The sequence below is a fragment of the Alligator sinensis genome, unplaced genomic scaffold (genome assembly GCF_000455745.1).
Source record: "Alligator sinensis unplaced genomic scaffold, ASM45574v1 scaffold137_1, whole genome shotgun sequence".
In the NCBI taxonomy this organism is placed as follows: Eukaryota; Metazoa; Chordata; order Crocodylia; family Alligatoridae; genus Alligator; species Alligator sinensis.
Window position 1 is genome coordinate 754,993 of NW_005842545.1, and position 20,931 is coordinate 775,923.

At 55.2% G+C, this 20,931-nt stretch overlaps 1 protein-coding gene across 1 annotated transcript; it reads right to left on the reverse strand.

Moving 5' to 3' along the window:
* Positions 1-676: 676 nt before the first annotated feature.
* ITIH6 (inter-alpha-trypsin inhibitor heavy chain family member 6) lies at positions 677-20,694 on the reverse strand. The gene is given in 17 exon segments (XM_025213675.1): positions 677-785; positions 2,606-2,773; positions 2,776-2,859; positions 3,699-4,079; positions 4,604-4,717; positions 4,799-4,831; positions 6,009-6,035; positions 6,123-7,259; positions 7,262-7,366; positions 7,776-7,947; positions 8,631-8,747; positions 15,828-15,997; positions 16,951-17,198; positions 17,337-17,447; positions 18,087-18,241; positions 18,577-18,612; positions 19,085-20,694. Coding segments are annotated over 16 exon segments (3,270 nt in total). The 5' UTR covers positions 19,298-20,694; the 3' UTR covers positions 677-785; position 2,606.
* Positions 20,695-20,931: the final 237 nt, after the last annotated feature.

Below are 20,931 nucleotides of genomic sequence, written 5' to 3' on the forward strand. Positions count from 1 at the left end.
CCCCCCGCAGCCCCGGGCACTTGGTACAGCCCAGCCCCTCGGTCGGGGGGACAAAAAATACCCAACTCCGCCCCACCCCCTTCCTTCAACGACTTTAAGACCAGCGCAACGACTTTAAGAGCTGACTACAGAGTACGCGAGAAAAACAGAGCGCCGCCCGGAAGTGGCGCCAAGAGACTGGCGAAGAGTAGGAGAGAGGGCGTCAACCAGGACAAAAGTCACTTGAGTGAGAGGAAGCGGAAGTGAGGAGTATAGAGACGTGGGTGCGGGAGGGAGTGCCACTGCAGTGACCGGTTGATGTACGGGGAGCATAGAGTCGCGGCTCCTCTGTTACGGAGAACGCCGAGCTGCCGGCCGTGGGAAGCGAAAACCGTAGAGATGTCGAAAGCGATGGAGCAAGGGCGCCCCGCCGAGGAGCCTGGAAACGGGGGGCAGAAAGGGGTGGACAGAACTGCTCCTCCAAGTTTGGGAGGATGGAAACCAGAGCCGTTGGAGGCTTCCCCCCCCGCCCTCCGGGGTGCCCAAAGCATCGTTCAGAGCCCTGGAAGCAGCCACTATCGAGCCTCCGGCAAGGCACATGCGTAGAATTCTGCACATCCCCCCCCCCCAGTGCAGGTTCTGAGTAGTTAGCTGGGTCGAGGCCCGTATCCGGAAGTATCGCAGTCAATGGGGGCGGGACCCATACCCAGAAGTACCACCATGTGTGGGAAGCTGCAGCTACTCTTGCGGCCACGGGCGGGGAGAAGTGGGGCGGGGTGTAGTTGGAGAACCCAGATGTCCGGCTCCTGGGTGGTGGGAGGAAGCAAGCCTGTGGTAACTGACTTGCCTGCTCATCCCCACAAGGGACCCAGGCATCCGAGCTCCCGGCGCCCCCTCCCCTCCCCTGGAATCTCCGGTAACGCCCCATTGAACTCTGAGGGAGGAGGGAGCTGGAAAAGTCCTATTGACTGCTGCTGGTTAGCCTCCTGGGAAGGGAAGGGAAGGGGCGGGGCGGCGGTTCTGGTATCCCCTGGAGGCATTGCGAGTGGAACGGCCGGGAAACTAGGTAGGGTCGGACGTGTTCTGGTTGCGGGTGGGAGACGGCGGCTGCCGAGTCCTTGTTCAATCAAGCCGTGCAGCCAGATCGATTTGGGAGGTACAGTTGGGGTGGTCTCTGAGCACGGATGCCTGGGTTCTTTTTCCTCAGTCTGGGAGGAGAGTGGGGGCTGATGGGTTAGATCGAAGAGCTCCAGGCACTGTCCAGACCCCTCCAGCTGAGATCAGGGTCTCGCTCATACACTTGATCCCAAAGCAGTGTCCTTCCACCCTCAGCCCCACTTCCCTCTACAAGCCCAGAGAACTCGGGCATCCGTGCTCAGAGACCACCCCAAGTGTACCTCCCAAATTCCCACTCCCCTCCCAGAGCTGAGAGAAAACCTAGGCATCCAGGTCAAAGGCTGGGCTTACTAGGCAAGGCTGCTGGCACCTTAAATTTAGGACCTCTATATTCCCAGCTATTCCATCTTAAATCCAGAGCCTGGCTCCCCCACATCTGGACAATTTCACCTTAACCTGTACCCCAACATCAGCTTTAACACTTGTACCCCTGATACCTTTACCCCAAGCGACAGGAGACCGATCCACCTTAACTTAGCAACCTGCACCTGTTCCACCTCAAATATGCATATAATGAGGTGGGGGGGGGAGTAGAGGGAGAAGAAAAGTCCATCCAAAAAGAACCCACCCCATGTTCATGAGCCGGAGAGTTGTGATTCCACCTTAATGGGGGGGGGAGGTTCCACCTTAAATCCCATAGGGGAAGGTTCTGCCTTTAGCCTAAGTAGGGGGGAGGAAGATTCCATTTCAAATCTGAGGGGGGAGGGAAGTTTCACCTTAAATCCAGGTGAAGAGAGGAGATTTCCACCTTAAATTGGGGGGAAGGAGATTCCACCTTAAATCTCATAGGCAGAAGAAGGTTATACAGGTTTCCCTTGCTTTATACTGTACATGCATGCCTGGAAAACGGTGCATAACTTGAATTTGCATAAAGGGAACCTACTTTACAATGTAACAGATATGTTCCAAGACCTGGACTCTGGTGACCCCCAGACCCATTTTCTACCACTTTTTCAAGACAATTTTGGTACTCACCAACAGCAGACCCTACATACAAGCACAGGGCACTATCCTAGTGGAGATGGCAACTACAGAAACTCATGTCACAGATAACAAGTGAGGAGCACAGATACACAGAGACTATATTTTGGTGCATATCACTCCCACAACACATGGCACAGAGCAGTTGACTGTGGGCTTCCACGACATGGATTGCTTAAGAGTACATTTACTTTGCATGTAACAGATTTTGGTGTAAAAAGGGTCATTGTATACGAGTGAATTTGCACATACAGAACTGGCATAAAGCAAGGGAAACCTGTATCTTAAATCCGAGCTGGTATGGGGGGAGGAAGATCCCATCTCAAAAGCAAGGCAATTTCATCTTAAATCCAAGGGGAAGGGGAAGATTCCACCTTAAATCGGGGCTGGGGGTGGGGGAGTCCATCCTAAATCTTGGGGGGAGGGGCAAGATTCTACCTTAAATACAAACAACAGAGGAAGGTTCCACCTTAAATCTTGGCTCCATAGGACGTTTCCGCTTTAACTGGCAGCCCCGCCCCCTCTGGCAGCCTGGGCGTGGCGAGGAAGTCGTCGTAGGCTCCGCCCAGCAGGGCAGCTGCATCGCGGGGCCTCACCAGCCAGCAGGGGGCGGGGCGGGGCCGGGGGGCGAGGCCCGCAGCCTGGCAGGCACGGCGGCCCCACCCCGACACAGCCACGCCCCCTGCCCCGCCCGCAGCCAGATATCGCCGTTCCGAAGCCGGCCTGCAAGGAAGTCAAGGGGCGCTATCGGGGCGGGGCTGGAGGCACGGTGCCCGACACCCGCGGGCATGACAGGAGGTTGGGTGGATGTAATGGTCCAGTTAGGCTTACTGATCCACTATGGGGGTGGGGAATACTGGTCTGACTAGGTTTGTTGGTATAGTATAAAAGGTAGTGGTCTAACTGGGACCATATGGTAGGTACTGGCTCATTATAGAAGGTTACTGGTCTAACTGGGTGTTACTGGCCTGGCTGGGGGGTAGTGACGCATTACATGGGCATGAGCCACACTGCAGGGGTTCCTGGTCTGACTGGGGAGTACTGGTCCATTATGGGGGTTTACTGGCCTAGCTGGGGGTTAGCAGTCCACTATAGGAGTTCCTGGTCCTCTACAGGGAGTAACTGGCCTTACTGTGGGTACTGGTTCATTATAAGAAGTTACTGGTCCACTACAAGGGGTTACTGGTCTGACTGGGGGGTTGCTGGCCCGCTATAGGGGTTACTGATCCATTATAGGAGGTCACTGGCCTGCTTGGGGGTTATGGGTCCATTACAGGGGTTCCTGATCCACTATAGGGATTACTGTTCTGACTGGGGGTTATGCATCCATTATAGGAAGTAACTGGTCCACTGCAGGGAGTTCCTGGTATAACTGGAGGATACCAGTTCATTACTGGCCCCTCATTACTGGGGTTTCTGGTCCATTATAGGGGTTACTGGCCCATTACAGGAGCTATGGTCTAATTGAACATTACTGGCCCACTTATAGGAGGTTACTTGTCTAACTGGGGGTTTCCTGGTCCCATACAAGACCCCAGGGTGGAGAGGGTGGGGGTACTTACCCAGCAGGCCATGGGCCCTTGGTGACAGCCCACGCCCATCAGCCACGTAAAACCCCAGGTGGTCACGCTGCAAGAGCCGGGGCTGCGGGTAGCGATGATACCGCACGACCAGCGCCAGGCATGAGGCCAGTCTCAGCACTGCTGTGGCCCCCCGTACCTGCAACCCCAGCCCAGGCTTAAGGCCTGGGTTGGGGGCAGGGCCTGGGGCCCCCCAGGGCAGCCATTGGGCTTCCCCAGGTCCCTTCAGCACCAGCCCAGCAGGCGTAGCATGAACCTGCATCCTCCCTAGTGCCACCGTCACTGCGCCCAAGAAGGTGCATGTTCGCTCTGGTGCACCTGGCCAAGGGGGAGCACCCACCAGCTGGCCCCTTACTGTCAGCCCTGGGAAGAGAGTATGGGGATGAGGGGGGCAGGGGTCAACATGAATGCCTGGGTTTTCTGGGAGGGGAGGGGGACTAGGGGGTGAAAGCAAGGGAGCCTGGGAGCCCAGATGCCTGGGTTCTCTAGGAGGATTTGGTGGGGGGTGGGGGCTGGAGGTTTAGAGTAGCATGATGGGATGCCTAGATGTCTGAGTTCTCAAGGTGTGGAGCATTAGGGGGCTTGGGGGGAACCCAGACACCTGGGTTCTCTTGGAGAGGACGGAGAGCTGGGGGCTTAAGAGTAGAGCTTGGGGGGGAGAACCTGGACACCTGGGTTCTCTGGGAAGGGATTGGGGGCTCAAGGATGGTAGCAGGGATGGTCGAGAGCCTGGATGCCTGGATTCTTTGGGAAGGGAGTGGGGGTTGTGGGGTGGGAGCAGGGGCCACTGGGAGCCTGGATTCTCTCCCAATCCTGTCTCCCCTTTCCCTGAAGTCAGTGGAACCCAGGGGTCCGGGCCCCCGCTCATCCTCCCCCAAGATTCTCACCACTCTGAGGGTCTGTGAGCAGGTCCAGGGTGTCCCCTGCGTGCCCATCCAGTGTGAAGCAGAGAGGGACAGCTGCAACCGGCAGCTGGGCTACAAAGTGGGGGTCTCCATCCACTGCAGGGCACAGGTGGGGGGGGGGCAATTAGGTCTAATGGCTCCTGCCCCCCCACCCAATTGCTGCTGGGACAGCCTTACCTGAAGAGGAGAAGGTGAAGAACCTGGCCTGGGCTGGGAGGAGGGAAAGAAAAGGTTAATGCTGGGGTGGGGGGGAGCACCCTCCCCCCAGTTCTCTGGGAAGGGAATGGGGGCTGGGGATTTGAGCAGGGAAGGTGGGAGCCCAGATACCTGGGTTCTCTGGGAGGGGAGGGGAGCAGAGCCTGGTGGGTCAGAGTGGGGGCTGGGTGTCTGGATGCCTTGGTTCTCTCATCCCACAGGAACCAAATCCAACCATACCGGGCCCCAGGGTCCCCTAGACCTGAAGGCCCCCTCAGACCTACTAGCCTCACTCTTGTCCTCCTCTGAGAAGTCATAGTTTCATAGTAGTTTGGGGTCAGAAGGGACCTGAACAGATCATCTAGTCTGACCCACCACCACTGGTAGGAGCATACACTGGGATCACACAACCCGAGACAGGTGTTCGTCCAACTTTTTTAATTTACCCAAGGTAGTCTGCAAGGCAAGGGCAGGGTCACGGGGGTCACAGCCCAGACCCCCACGACTTCCCCTGGACTCAGAGGCTGAGACCCCCACCCATGGCTGGAAGGTCCAGGGCTGCCAGGTGGTCTTGCACCCAGGCCTCTGTTGGGTCCAACCCTGCTTAGCTTCCAAGCTCACCAGCACACTCAAGGTGATATGAATAGGACAGGAAGGGGTACTCAAAGGATGAGAAGTGCTACTACCATCAGGGAGGGAGAGGGGTAGGAATGAATAGATAGAGGGATGTTAGGATGGATGTTTATGAGGAGGGATGACTGCATAGATGCAAGGGTGTGAGGATGGATGGATGAACAGTTGGGATGGTTGGAGGGATGAGGATGAAGGGATGGATGCAGTGACAGATGGACAAAGGGGGATGGCTGGAGGGGTGCGGCTGTGGATGGAGGTGGGGACAGAGGGGTCCCTAATCTTCCTTCCTCTTGCCTGAGCTGCTGTTAGAGACCTGACAGGATAAGGAGCTCTGTAACGAGGCAGAAGTTGAGGGCCCTGTCCAGGTAGGGGTGGAGCTCATCCCAGGGGGCACCATTAACAAGCTTAATTACCAGCCTCCAGGCCTGACCCATCTTCACGGGTAGGGGCTTGCCTTGAGCTGTCAATCACCAAACCCCATCCCCTTATTTCCCAGGAGGCCTGCTCCCAGAACTCTGTCCCCCAGAATCCCTAGCCTTAAAGGGCTGGTGCTCCTTACCTGCAACATCATCATCATCTGGGGCACCTGTTGCGGGGGAGGGGGCAAGAGATGACAATGAGTCTTGGGGAAAATGGGGGGGGGCATTGGGGAGGGTGGGACATGGGCACCCACCTGCCTCCCTATTAGCTACCATGACGCTGTAGATCGGTGGGGGATCAAGGGACTCTTTGAACCTGCCATCAGTGTCCTCTGGGACTGCCAGCTCCGTGTCAGGGGCCAGCAGCCAGATGATGGTGTCGCCGGAGCCCCGTGCCTCTGCCCATGGCTGGGCTGTGGGCCAGGAGAAGGGCCCTGACTTTTTCCTGGACATCTGGGTTTCATTCATGCCCAGGGGACTGGGAGCTGTGGGGGTCCCAGGCCTTGGCACAATGGGGTCTGGTTCCTCCGTGGGTGCCTGGCCAGAGTCTGTGGGCACTGAGATGCCCCCTAGGAGGGGTGCCATGGAGGAGGGGGCCAGTGCCAGTGAGGCTACCAAGGAGGGGTTTGAGGCTACCGAGGAGGGGTTAGGGGTTACTGTGGCTACTGAGAGGTCCCGAGCAACTGTGGCTACCAAGAAAGAATTGTGGGCCTTCCTGGGGGCTGGGGCCTCCCCCTCCTTGTCCTCCTCAGGCATTACCACCACCAGGGAAGTGACGGGGGTGACGAAGCTGTAGTCCAGGGCCAGGCTGGTGGCCTTTTGAGCCAGCAGCCTCCGGGCTCCCGCATCATCAGCCCGCACCCGCGCCTCCAGCAGCTTCTGCACAGTGAAGTAGGCCCAGAGGCGCCTCACGAACCTGCCTACATTGCCGGGCCCCGCAGAGCAGCCCAGGGGCTGCGTGAGGTTCCCCCCAACTGCCCGGGTCTCTAGGGCCACAGGCCCCTCACGGCCTATCCCCGTGGCTCCAACCTGGAGCTCTGAGGCCTCCGGTGGCACCCGCCCGGCTACCACCAGCTCAGCCCCTTGGAAGTAGTGGGGGAAGAGGGCATGAGAGACAGGCTGAGAGACACCAGCAGGGAGGTAGGACAGGGCCACGTCAGCTAGTAGCGGGGCGGCCACAGTGTTGTAGAAGCCAGCCAACTGCAGGGTGGCGTTGGTATCCTCATGGACCCACTGGGCCAGGCCACGGTTGTCCAGAGCCAGGTGGTGAAGGAGGCCAAAGTCAGCATCAGCCCCAAAGGCCAGCCCAAAGAGAGCCACGGTGGCTCCCCCCAATGCCTGGCGGGCAGCAGCCAGAATGCAGGGAGCTGAGGTAACACCAGCCGTGGCCACTCCGTGAGGAAGAGGAGCAGGGGGAAATGCTGAGGGGCCAGGCTGGAGGAGGAGGGTAGGGGGAAGAGGGAGGCAGCTGTCAGCAGGGCCTGGTGGATATCAGTCCCTGCAGGAGACAGGAGGAGGAAGTGGGGGTGGGTGGCTATCAGGACAGACCCTCCTACTGTAAGGGGATCCAGGCACCTGGGTTCCAAGTTCCCATGCTCCCAGCCCCCACTCCCCTTCCTAGGGAACCCCAGCATCCAGTTTCCATCCCTCCTTACTTTAACCCCCCCAGTCCTCTCCCTTTCCCAGGTAACCCAGGTGTCTGGGATCCCAGCTTTCCCTGCTCAATCCCACTGGGTCCCACTACCCTCCTGGGGAACCCAGGTGTCCAGACAGCTAGTTCCCCCTGCTCTAACTCCCCTTCTTCTCCCTCCCAGGGAGCCCAAACTCCCAGCCCCACCCTGATCTATCCCCCCCAGCCCCCACCATCCTCCCACAGCAGGGAGAGAACCTGGGCATCTGGTACTCACATCCTTTGGCCTCTAGCTGGTTGACATAGTCAATGGCGGCGTGGAGGTGGGCAGCTGAAGGAGGCACAGAGCCACTGGGCTGCCACACATGTGCCACCTCTGAGAAGGCCACAATGTTGAACAAGTCCTCAAGGTGCAGGTCCCCCAGGATCACCTGCATGGCCTGCTTGGTCTGGGGTGGTGGATAGGGTTAACTCACCTGTCCACCCATCTACCCACCCACTCATCCCTCCATCCACCTACCAATCCATCCTCCATCAACCCACGCATCCACTTACCCATTCACCCATCCCTCCATTCACCTATCCCTCAATCTACCCATCCTTCCTTCACCCATTTACCCATCCCTCCAACTTCTAGCCCTCTCCTCATCCCTCCATTCATCCCACCCTCCAGCTACCTATCAGCCCACCCATCCATGCACTCATCCCTCCATCCACCCATTCACCCATATTTTCATCTACCTACCCATCCACTCACCCATCTAACCCTTTCCCCATCCCCTCATCCATCCCTCCCCCTCCAGTTACCCATCTACCTACCTATCCATCCACCTCACACCCACCCATCTCTCCATCCACCCACCCCTCCCATCCATCCCTCCCCCTCCACCTACTTGTTCACCCACCTACCCATACATGCATTGACTCATCCACCCAATCATCCATGCCCCCCACTTTCCCCACTCCCCTACACCCCAGTCTCCCACATTCCCTTGATAGCCCACAGACTTTGCCAGATCTTTTCTCCCCACCATGACTCTGTGGATCCTCAAGTGGTGTGACAGAGACCCTGGGCTGAAATAGCTCTGTCCCTTCAGTTCAGGGACCCCGTGAGTGCCAGTGCTGCCCTCACCTGCTCCATCTTGGTGCCAGCCATGGAGCCACTGATGTCAATGATGAAGACAACATGCTTGCGGATAGGGGGCAGCCCGCGGGGTGCAAAGAAGTGCACGAAGTAGCCATCATAGAGCTGGGAGGGGAGGGGAGAGGGTGAGACCCTGCATGTGGCCACCTGCTGCCTTTTGGCCAAGCTGAGCACCTCTGCAGCCACCTGGCCATCCCTAGGGACATGCCTCCAGACCTCCACCACCCAACCAGCTATCCACCTATGTGTGCCTCCATTCCTCCACACACCCATCCCCCACACTCATCCATCCATCTACCAAAACCATTTGGCCTCCATCCACCTGTGTGTCCCCTCACTAGTTCATGCATCCATCCACCCATCCATCCACCTATCTAACCATCTATCCATTTAACCATCCCCCCACCCATTTTTCCATCATAGAAAGTTAGGGTTGGAAGGGATCCCAGGAGGTCATCTAGTCCAAGCCCTTGCTCAAAGCAGGACCATCCCCAACTAGATCATCCCAGTCAAAGCTTTGTCTAGCCAGGTTTTGAAAATCTCCAAGGATGAAGCTTCCACCACCACTCTGGGTAACCTGTTCCAGTGTTTTACTATCCTCCCAGTGAGAAAATTTTTCCTAATATCTAACTCAAACTACCCTCCCTGCAAGTTGAGACCATTGCTCCTTGTTCTGTCACCTGCCACCACTGAGAACAGTCTAGCTCTATCCTCTTTTGAACCCCCCCTTCAGGTTGTTGAAGGCTGCTATTAAATCCCCCCTCAGTCTTCTCTTCTTTGGACTAAATAAGCCCAGCTCCCTCAGTCTTTCCTCATAAGCCATGTCCCCCAGCCCCTGAACCATTTTTGTTGCCCCCTGCTGGACTTTCTCCTATTTGTCCACATACTTTTTGTATTGGGGGGCCCAAAACTGAACACAGTACTCCAGATGTAGTCTCACCAGTGCCAAATAGAGGAAAATAATCACTTCCCTTGACCTACTGGCAACACACCTACCAATGCAGCCCATTATGGCATTAACCTTCTTGGCAACAAGGGTGCACTGCTGGCTCATATTCAGCTTATTGTCCACTGTAACCCTCAGGTCCTTTTCTGCAGAGCTGCTGTCCAGCCAGTCATCCCCAGCCTAAGTGCAGGACTTTTCATGTGTCCTTGTTGAACCTCATGAGATTCCTTTTGGCCCAATCCTCCAATTTGTCTAAGTCACTCTGAATCCTAGTTCTACCCTCCAGTGTATCTACTACTCCCCCCAGCTTGGTGTCATCTGCAGACTTGCTGAAGGTGCACTCTTTGCCATCTTCCAGGTCATTGATGAAGATATTAAACAAAACCAGCCCCAGGACTGACCCCTGGGGCACTCTACTTGATACCAGCTACCAATTAGACATTGAGCCATTGAACCATTGAGCCATCTGTTCAATGTCTTCATCAGTGACTTGGATGAGGGCGTGGGAAGCACTCTGTTCAGATTTGCAGATGATAACAAATTATGGGGCAAAGTTAACACACTAGAGGGTAGCAAATTAATCCAGGCAGATCTGGACAGCTTGGAAAAGTGGACAGAACAGAATGCAGTTCAACAAAGATAAGTGCAAAGCGCAGCACCTAGGGAGAAGGAATCACCAGCACACTTAAAGGCTGGGGGAGGACCTTCTCAGCACCACAGCAGTGGAAAGGGATATTGGAGTCATTGTTGGCACCAAGATGAATGTGAGCCATCAGTGTGACAAAGCGATCAGTAAAGCGATTAGTAAAGCATTTTATCATGCATTAACAGCTGCATGCTCAACAGGTCCAGGGAGATGATACTTCCCCTCTATGCGGCATCCAGTTTTGGGTGCCGCACTTCAAGAAGGATGTGGACAACCTTGAGAGGGTTCAGAGGAAGGTCACTCATATAGTTAAGGGCCTGCAGGCAAAGCCCTACAAGGAGAGATTGAAGGACCTGGATCTCTAAAGCCTCTAAGAGAAGGCTGAGAGGTGACCTTGCGGCCACCTACAAATTCATTGGGGGTGAGGGGAAAGGGGGCAGCAAGGAAAAGGAGATGCCCTGATTACCAGGGCACCCCTCGAAGTAACTAGGAACAATGGCCACAAACTGATGGAGAGCAGATTTAGGTTAGGCATCAGGAAGAACTTCTTTATGGTAAGGGTTGCCAGAATCTGCAATGGGCTTCCAAGGGAGGTGGTGCTGTCCCCTACCTCAGGGGTCTTTAAGAGGAGGCTAGGCATGCACCTGGCTGGGGTCATCTAACCCCAATGCTCTTTCCTGCCCAGGGAAGGGGGGTGGACTCAATGATCTAATGAGGTCGCTTCCAACCCAAACATCTATGAATCTATGAATTACTACTTTCTGAGCCCTATGCTCCAGCCAGTTTTCTATGCACCTTACAGTCCATCCATTCAGCCCGTACGTCCTTAGCTTGCCTGTGAGAATGTTGTGGGAGACTGTATCAAAAGCCTTGCTAAAATCAAGGTACACCACATCCACTGGTCTCCCCACATCCACAGAACCAGTCTGAGGCAATCAGTCTGGTCAGGCATGACTTGCCCCTGTTAAATCCATGCTGACTGTTCTTAATTACCTTCTCCTCCAAGTGCTTAGAAATGGATTCCTTGAGGATATGCTCCATGATTTTCCATGATTTTTCCAGGGACTGAGCGGAGGTTGACTGGTCTGTAGTTCCCTGGATCTTCTTCTTCCCTTTCTTAAATATGGGCACTATATTTGCTGTTTTCTAATCATCCAAAACTTCTGATCGCCATGAGTTTTCAAAGATGATGGCCAATGGCTCTGCAGTCACGTCAATGAACTCCCTCAGCACCTTTGGGTGCATCCCATCTGGCCCCATGGACATGTGCACATCCAGCTTTTCTAAGTAGTCCCTAACCTGTTCTTTCACCACTGAGGACTGCTCACCTCCTTCCCAAACTGTGCTGCCTGGTGCAGTAGTCTGGGTGCTGACCTTGCCTGTGAAGACTGAGGCAAAAAAGGCATTGAGCAATTCAGCTTTTTCTGCATCCTCTGTCACTAGGTTGCCTTCCCCACTCAGTAAGGGACCCACACTTTCCCTGATCCTCCTTTTGCTACCAACCTACTTGTAGAAACCCTTCTTGTTACCCTTCACATTCCTTGCTAACTGCAACTCCAATTGTGCTTTGGCTTTCCTGACTTCATCCCGGCATACCCAAGCAATGCTCTTATATTCTTCCCTGGTTATTTGTCCATATTTCCACTTCTTATAAGTTGCATTTATGTGATTTAGTTTACTGAAGAGTTCCCTGCTAAGCCAAACTGGTCTTCTGCCATACTTGCTAGTCTTCCTGCACATCGGGGTGGTTTGTTTCTGCACTCTCAGTATGGCTTCTTTGAAGTAGTCAGCTCTCCTTGACTCCTCTTTCCCCTATACTGGCGTCAAGCTTTTTAAAATAAGATGACAAACTATCTTTTTGCATAGCTTCGTTGTTCTTGCCTTGCCTTGATTTTTTTTGTGTTTTTGACTGCCAGATTCATCGTCTTGCTTCATTATTGCTAAAAAACTGACCTTGATTTTAGGCAGATTAAAAATGTCTGAAAGAGCAGGGTATAGCCACAGGTGGGCCATGGACCACCCAATTAGGTTTAACACAGTTAATCCTGTGTTTTTATCAGGGTCTGTAAAAACGGGATTTTGAACCATTGCATACTAGTGACAAATCATGCACATTGTTGCAAAGTGAGGGGGAGGGTGCTTTTGTTCAATTGAATAATTGGTCAAGCAGACAGACTTTGTGATTGGTAAATGACAATTTCCCTTAGTTGCTGTTATGCTATTGTCGAGACAGCAAAAAAATGGCAAAGCAAATTCTTTGCTAGACTATTTAAAAAACCCATGTTTAGAGCACAGTTCGCAGAAGTTTGCAGAATGCAGAAAGCCTGGAACGCTTTGTGACTTGCAACGCTTATTAAGTTCAGTCATTTGTTAGATTTCTCCTGCATTTTGGGGCCCCTTGTCATTGGGGGCCCAGTGTCATTGCACGGTTTGTTTCATGGTAAATCCGCCACTGTTTGTCAGCCAGATTTTGAAAACCTCTAAGGATGGAGTTTCTACCACCTCTCTGGGTTACCTGTTCCAGTGTTTTACTACCCTCCTAATGAGAAAATTCTTCCTAATATCTAACCTAAACTTCTCTTGCCGCAACTTGAGACCATTGCTCCTTGTTCTGTCCTCTGCCACCACTGAGAACAGTCTAGCTCTATCCTCTTTTGAACCCCACTTTACGTAGTTGAAGGCTGCTATTAAGTCCCCTCTCAGTTTCCTCTTCTGTAGACTAAATAAGCCCAGTTCTCTCAGTCTTTCCTCATAGGTCATGTCCCCTAGCTCCCCTCACCATTTTTGTCACCCTCTGCTGGACTCTCTGCAATTTGTCCACATCCTTTCTGTAGTGGGAGGCCCAAAACTGAACACAGTACTCCAGATGTGGCTTCACCAGGGCTGAATAGAGGGAAATAATCACTTCCTTTGACCAGCTGGAAACACTTGTACCAATGCAGCCCAGTATGCCATTAGCCTTCTTTGTAAGAAGGGAACATGGTTGGCTCATCTTCAGCTTGTTGTCCACTGTAACCCTCAGGTCTCTTTCTGCAGAGCTGCTGCCCAGTCAGTCAGCCCCCAGCCTGTACTGGCCCCATGGACTTGTACATGTCAAGTTTTTTTAAGTAGTACCTAACCTGTTCTTTCACCACTGAGGGCTGCTCACCTCCACCCCAAACTGTGTTGTCCAGTGCAGGTATTTGGGAGCAAACCTTACTTGTGAAGATTGAGGCAAAAAAGGCGTTGAGCGCTTCAATCTTTTCTCCATCCTCTGTCACATGATTGCCTCCCCCATTCAGTAAGGGACCCACACTTTCCCTGATTCTCCTCTTGCTACCATCGTACTTCTAGAAATCCTTCTTGTTACCCTTCACATCCCTTGCTAGCTGCAACTCCAGTTGTGCTTTGGCCTTCCCGACTTCATCCCTGCATGCCTGAGCAATACTCTTATACTCCTCCCTAGTTAGTTGTCCAAGTTTCCACTTCTTATAAGCTTCCTTTTTGTGATTTAGTTTATTGAAGAGTTCCCTGTAAAGCCAGGCTGGTTTTCTGACATTCTTGCTAGTCTTCCTGTACATTGGGCTGGTTTGTTCTTGCACTCTCAGTCAGGCTTCTTTAAAGTACAGCCAGCTCTCCTGGATGCCACTCCCCCCTCAAACTGGCTTTCCAGGAGATCCTGCCCATGAGTTCCCTGAGTAAGTTGAAGTCTGCTTTTCTGAAGTCCAGGGTCCTTACTCTGCTGCTCTCCATCCTTCCTTTCCTTAGGATCCTGAACACAATCATCTCATGGTCACTGCTGCCCAAGTTGTCATCCACTACTACACCCCCCACCAATTCTTCCCTGTTTGTGAGCAGGTCAAAAAAAGCATGGCGCCCCTAGTTGGCTGCTCCAGCACTTGCACCAGGAAGTTGTCCCCAACCCTCTCCAAAAACTTCCTGGATTGCCTGCGCACTGCTGTATTGCCCTCGCAGCAGATGTCAGAGTGATTGAAGTCCCCCATGAGAACCAGGGCCCGTGATCAGGAAATTTCCGCTAGCTGTTTGAAGAAAGCCTCATCTACCACTTCCTCCTGGTCTGGTGGTCTATAGCAGATACCCACCACAACATCACCCCTGTTGCTTTCCCCTCTGTCCCTAACCCAGAGACTCCCAACAGGCCTATCTCCAGCTTCATACTGGAGCTCTGAGCAATCATATGGCCCTTTTACGTAAAGTGCGATTCCTCCTCCTCTTCTCCCCTGACTGTCGTTCCCGAACAGTTTGTACCCATTTGACAGTGCTCCAGTCATGCAAGCTCCCACCAAGTCTCTGTTATACCAGTCACATCATAGCTCCATGACTGTGCAAGGACTTCCAATTCTTCCTGCTCATTTCCCAGGCTCCATTCACTTCTGTACAGACACCTGAGGTAACTAGTTGTTTGTCCTGATTTCTCAGGAAGCATGCAAGCACCTCTTCTGTTGCCTCCTCCTGCTTGCTCTTCCTCTAGGTCACCCACTTCCCATCAGGTGGATCCCATCTTTTCCCAGCAATCCTTCTCCTTGGAAGAACATACCATGGTTGAAGAAGCCAAATCCCTTCTGGTGATACCACCTGCACATCCAGGTGTTGATCTGCAGGATGTATCTGGTCCTGCCTGGGCCCTTTCCCTTGACCTTAAGGATCGATGAGAACACAATCTGAGCCCCAGATCCCCTCACCCTTGCACCCAGAGCCCTGTAGTCATTCTTGATATGCTCAGGGTCACCCCTGGCAGAATCATTGGTGTCCACATGGATGAGCAGCATAGAGTAGTAGTCAGAGGGCCGGATGAACCTCTGTAGTCCCTCTGTGACATTTCAGATTTGGGCTCCAGGCAAGCAAGACCTCCTGAGACAACAGGTTAGGTCAGCAGATGGCTTCTTCTGTCCCCAGCAGAAGGAAGTCTCCAACCAGTACCACCTGTCACTTCTTTTTGGTGGCTGTTGTCCAATCCTTCCCACTTTGTTGAGGCCTGTCCTGTCTTCCTCCACCAGTGGAGCATGCTCTTCCCTCTTTGGTCCTAGGACTGAATATCTGTTCTCCAGCTGAATGACTGCAGGTGGAGGTGAAGATTTCTGCTTGCTGCCAGAAGTCACAAGTCTCTAGCTTCTTCCCTCTTGGGTGTCCATGTCCTCTATCTTCTCTAGTGCTGTGTCTGGTATTTCTTTCTCCACAGTCTTGGAGGTCTCCTCCAGCATCAAATCGATGAACGCCTCATGGCAGAGGATGCTTTGGAGGCTCGCCCTTCCCCGCACTGGCCCATTCATCCATCCATCCACCAAGCCATCCATCCATCCACCTACCTATCAACCCATCCAGCTAACCATCTATCCATCTATTTCCTCCCTCCATACATCCTTTCACCCCCACACTGATTCATTCACCAACCCACACTCATTCATCCCTCCCACCTTCCATCTGTCCTGCATGCCCATCCATCTCAAATGCACCCCTCCACCCACCCCCATCAATGTCCATCCCTCCAGCTCCTCTAGACCTCTTCCTAAGCTCCTCCCTGTCCAGCCCTACTCCCCAACAAATTCTATCTTCACCCCCTACCCCACAGGCCACCCCCCACCCCCCCTAACACCTGCAGGTCACTGGCGACATCAGGCATAGCCACGTCATACTGAAGCACAAAGTCAGCAGCAATGCCAGTGCTGGAGAAGGTCACCTGCTCTTCGCGTGTGGGGGTGAAGACCACCTGGGCACAGTGGGGCCCCTTCTCCACCCTGGTGGAGGGTGGTAGGTCAGCATCCCCTGAAGAAAAGACAGGGTGGGAGCTAGGGGACATGGAGATGCAGGGCCACCTCCCTATCTAGGCCTGAGTTTGAAGACAGCCTGAACCTTTGGCTTGGAGAAACATCCCAAGAAGGTTGTAGCTTCCAGCCTGGGGGATCCCTGGGGGTCTCAGGGTGGGGGGGAGGAGAGTGGGGGCAGGGCAGTGGGTCCCCCAGTCCTGGTACCGAAGAATGCCAGCCAAGATGGGGATGAAGATCCACCATCCCTCCTGAGATGGTTTGACCACCTGGCAGCTTTGTCAGGGATTTCTATGTCAAGGGAGCATCTTTGATCCATACAGAGCTCTGGGGGTCTCAACCTGGCTGGCATGAGGGGTTTCAGGCCTCAACCTCAGGTCCAGATCCTGTTCCCATCACATCTGGGTTCACCCAGATGGCGGGTGAAGGCCAGATCTTTCCTCACGGTGAGAACAAAGGCAGGTTTGGGAGCACAGGTACCTGCTTTCCCTGGAAAGGGATTGAGGGCTGGGGGGTGAGAGCAGGGGGGCTGGTAGCCCGAACACCTGGGTTCTCTCCCTGCTCTTGCTGGGGAGTAGGAATGGCAGGTTTGAGCAAGAGTGGGGTATTCGGACACCTGGGTTCTTTTCCCTTTCTGGGCAGGGAGTGGGCTCTGGTGGACTGGAGCAGGGTTGGGTGCCCAGGTGCCTGGGTTCCCCTGACTGGCTGGGGCAGAGGCTGGGAACCCAGACACCTGGGTTCTCCCTGGCAGATTGGAGTAGGGACTTGGTGCCCAGCCTGGGTTCTTTCTATTAGGATGGGCACCTGGATGCCTGGTTTTCCCTAGCCAGCTGAAGTAGGGGCTGGGCATTGTGACACTTTAGTTCTCCCTGGCTGGCTAGAGCCCATCTACTTGGTGGGCTAGACACCCAGACACCTGAGTTCTCCCTGACCTGCTGGTCGGAGCAGACATACCACTGATGGCGTTGGTGAGCAGGCGGCTGGTGCGCAGGGGCAGCACATGGAGGTAGGCAAGGCCAGCAGGCTCAGCCACCTGGATGTTCACGGCTAGGTCAGTCACCACAGCGCCAGGCCGGATGCTGAGCGCCTGCTGGTACTGGCCCTGCTGGCGCTGCAGCAGCTCCTCATAGCTTAGCTTGAAGGTTACAGTCCCGCTGGGCAAAACGCTGGCCCACACCTGGAATTTCTCCATATCTTGGTACCTGCCAGGGGTGCAGGGTCAGGTCAGGGGCCCTGCCAGAGAACCCAGGTGTCCAGGCTTCCAGCCCTGGCTTTATCTAACCCTCCTGCCTCCACTCCCACCCAGAGCGGGCTGAAACCAGGCATCTGGGCAGGCTCACCGGGTACCCACGTGGGCAGCAGTCTGGCCACTGCGACGTGCTGCCTCATACAGCTGCTTGGCCTCCTGCTTCTCCTTCACCTTGGCTACATGGACACGGCCATTGACGGTGCTAGAGGGGATCGGGATGGGGGCAGGGATGGAAGTGGGGCCAAATCAGCACCGGCTGTCTGCGTGGTGCCAGCCAACCGTGCACCTCTGTGTCTATCCATCCATCTACTCATCCATCCATCCATCCATTCCCATGCTCATCCTCACTCCTTCCACTCATCCCTACACTCATCACTCCATCCCCATGCTCTTTCGTCCATTCATCCCTCCATCCCCACACTCATCCTCACACTTATCCCTCCATCCTCCCACCCACTAATCCCTTATTCCTCCATCCTCCCACCCACTAATCCAGGGTGCAGCCCATGGCCATTCTATCTGGCCCGTGGGGCCCCTAACATTTAAAAAAAAAAAAATTAACCTGCCTTAGGCTGTCTGTCATGTGGCCCTCAATGGCTTGCCAAAATTCAGTAAGTGGCCCTCCGCCCAAAATAACTGCCTGCCCCTGCACTAATTCATCCATCCCTCCACACCCATTTCTCCTCTGCCCCCTCTCATCCCTCCTCCAGAGGTCCCAGATGAGGGCCACTCCCCACTGGGTCTTCTACTGCTCTCTCCTCCTCCGGATTGGTCCAGGCCATTGCCTGGGGGGGAGGGGTGGCCAAGGCTAGCCCTGTCTCTAGGTGCCCTGCCCTCTCACATGCTGAAGTTGGAGATGAAGGCAGTGCTGGGCAGGTCCAGGTCGAAGGCAGCTGCCTGGGCCTCAGCATGGGGGTTGTTCAACACAGCTCGGAAACGTGTGATTGCATAGCGTGACATGATGGTGGAGTTGATATGGAAGCTGGACACAGGAAGCTGAGGCAGGGGCGAGAAGTGGCTTGAGACCCAGCCATCTGTGTCCCAGCCTCCACCCCATTTACAGACCGAGAAAAGAACCCAGTAGTCTGGGCTCCCAGACCCCAACTCCCCCCACAGAATGGGGAGAGAACCCAGGCATCCGGGCTCTCACCCTCCAGCTCTCACTCCAACGTTCTCCTCTCAGAGAACCCAGGTGTCCAGGCTCCAAGCCCCACTTCCCCACTCCCCTCCCAAAGCAGGGGTGAAACCATGGGATGGCCATGCCCCACCCACCGCTGTCCCCTGCCCCCTCCCCACAAGCTCCCCCACCAGGGCTGGGGGGCATCACTCACCTGGGCACGGATAGCTCTGATTGGACGCTTCAGGGCCTGATAATGAGAGGCAGAAATGCACTTGTTAGGATCCAAATGGGGAGGGGGAGGGGTAGAGGGGCCAAATGCTTGGGCTCCTCCTACCAACCTGATGGGGATCCTGGATGTCTGGGTTCCCTCCCACCAGTTCCATGGGCATTCCAGATATGTGAGTTCTCTCTCACCAACCTGATTGGGATCCTGGACACCTGGGTTCCCTCCTTCCAGCCCAACAGAGTTGCTAGATAGCTGGGTTCCCTCCCATGAGCCCACAGGGCTCCCGGATGCATGGCTTCTTTCCCACCAACCCCGTAGGTATCCCAGGTGCCTGTGTTCCTTCTTATGAGCCTCATGGGCATCCCAGATGCCTGAGTTCTCTCCCACCAACCTTACGGGGATCCTGAATGCCTGGGTTCCCTCCCGCCAGCCCCATGGCCACCCTGGACATCCAGTAAGGGAACCCTAGCATCTGGGGCAGCCAAAGACTCACCTCCCAGGGCAGGGGGCACCCTGGGGGAATAAGAGCTGCCAGCCCCAGCAGCAGGAGGCAGCAGCAGGTACTGGACACCGGCTCCATGGTCCTGCTCCTGCCTGGGCCTTGGCAGCATCCTCTCCATCCCTCTCCCCCTCCCCCTCCTGCCAGCACCATAAAGGCAGCATTGAAGCCATACAAGCTGGGATTGTGCGTCTGGAACCCAGGCATCCAGAACTGGAGGGGCGCCAGGCACTGCACAAGGAAAACAGTATGGTGGGGGGACAGGGGGCCTAATCCGGGCTTGATCCTGGGACACTGGCTTCACAGGTTGGGTCTGAATCTGGGGGCACTAGCTGTATGGGAGGGCAGGGCAAGGCAGGGCAGGGGGCCTGATCCTGGGGCACCAGCTTCATGGGGTTTGGCAGAAGACCCTGATCTGGGCCTGAGGAAGAGGCCATGGCTGCTTGGGAGAAGTCAGGAGGCCATGAATGGATGTGGGGGGCAGAGGGCTCTGATCCAGGTCTGATCCTGGGGCACTGACTGGATTGGGCAGGGGGCAGGGCAGGGGGCCTTGATTCAGGTCTGATCTGGAGCACCAGCGGCATGTGGGGAGGGGAGGCAGGGGCCCTGGTGTGAAGGCACCAGCTACATGGAAGGGATGCAGAGGCTTATGTTGAGTGAAGGGCAGGGGCCCCAGCTTGAGCCCAATTCTGGGGAACTAATTGGATGGAGAGGGGGAGCAGAGGACCTGAATCTTCGACACTGGCTGCATCGGGGAGGGGGAGCAGCAGGCCTGATCTAGGGGCACCAGGCTGATGGGGGGCCATGGCTGGATGGAGGAGGGCTGGGGGCCCCAATCTGGGCCTGATCCAGGGACACCGGCTGAGTGAAGGGGTTAGAGAGACCCTAATCCTGGGGCATAAAATGCATGGGGTAGGGCAGAAGGCCCTAATCTGAGCCTAATCCAGGGGTTCTGGCTGCATTGGGGGGGGGGCGTGGCATTAATGGATGAGAGAGGCAAGGTGTCTTGTTCTGGCCCTGATTCTGGGGAAGTTTCTGGACCTGAACCAGGTACTAACTGGATTGTTGGAGGCAGGGGCAAGGGGGCTCTGATCTGAGGATACCAGCTACACAGGGGGAGGGGCAGAGGCTCATGGCTGAATGAGGGGCAGAAGCCCTGATCTGGGTTCAATTCTGGGGAAACAGCTGAATGGAATTTTGCAAGGGGGGGGCAGGGGCATGGAATCTGGGACACTGGCTGCATGGGGGACAGTGGGCCTGATCCAGAGGCACCAGGCTGATGGGGGCAGAGAACGTGGCTAGATGTGGGGGGAAGGGCCCCTGATCCAGAAACACCAGCTGAGTGCAGGGGGTAGAGACCCTGATCCATACCTAATCTGGGGGCCCTGGTCCCCAACCCAGGGACACTGCCCAGATGGGGAGAGAGCAGAGGCACCAATCTAGGTCTGATCCTGGGGTAGCAGCTGGATGGGGGGGAGGTGAGCAGGAGGCCTTGGCTAGATGGGGTGGGGTAGGTGGTTTTGCCTTTTGCCTTTGTTGGAAACCAGAGGAAGGGTTTTTCTCTTCCAAGTCTGGGAGAGGAGTGGAGCCTGGGGGTGTTCAGAGTTGGGGGGGACCGAGATGCCTGGGTTCTCTGGGTGGGGAGTGGAAGGTTAGGGGGTAGAAGGCTGGGTGCCCAGACGCCTGGGTTCTCTGGGCAGGGAGCAGAGGGTTGTGGGGGGCAAAGCGGGTGGGGACTGGGCACCTGGATTCACTGCTTCCAGCCCTGACAAAGGCTACACAAACAAGGCAAGGGGAGGGGAACACCAAGACAGCGCAGAACTTTTTAGAAGCCTTGCCTA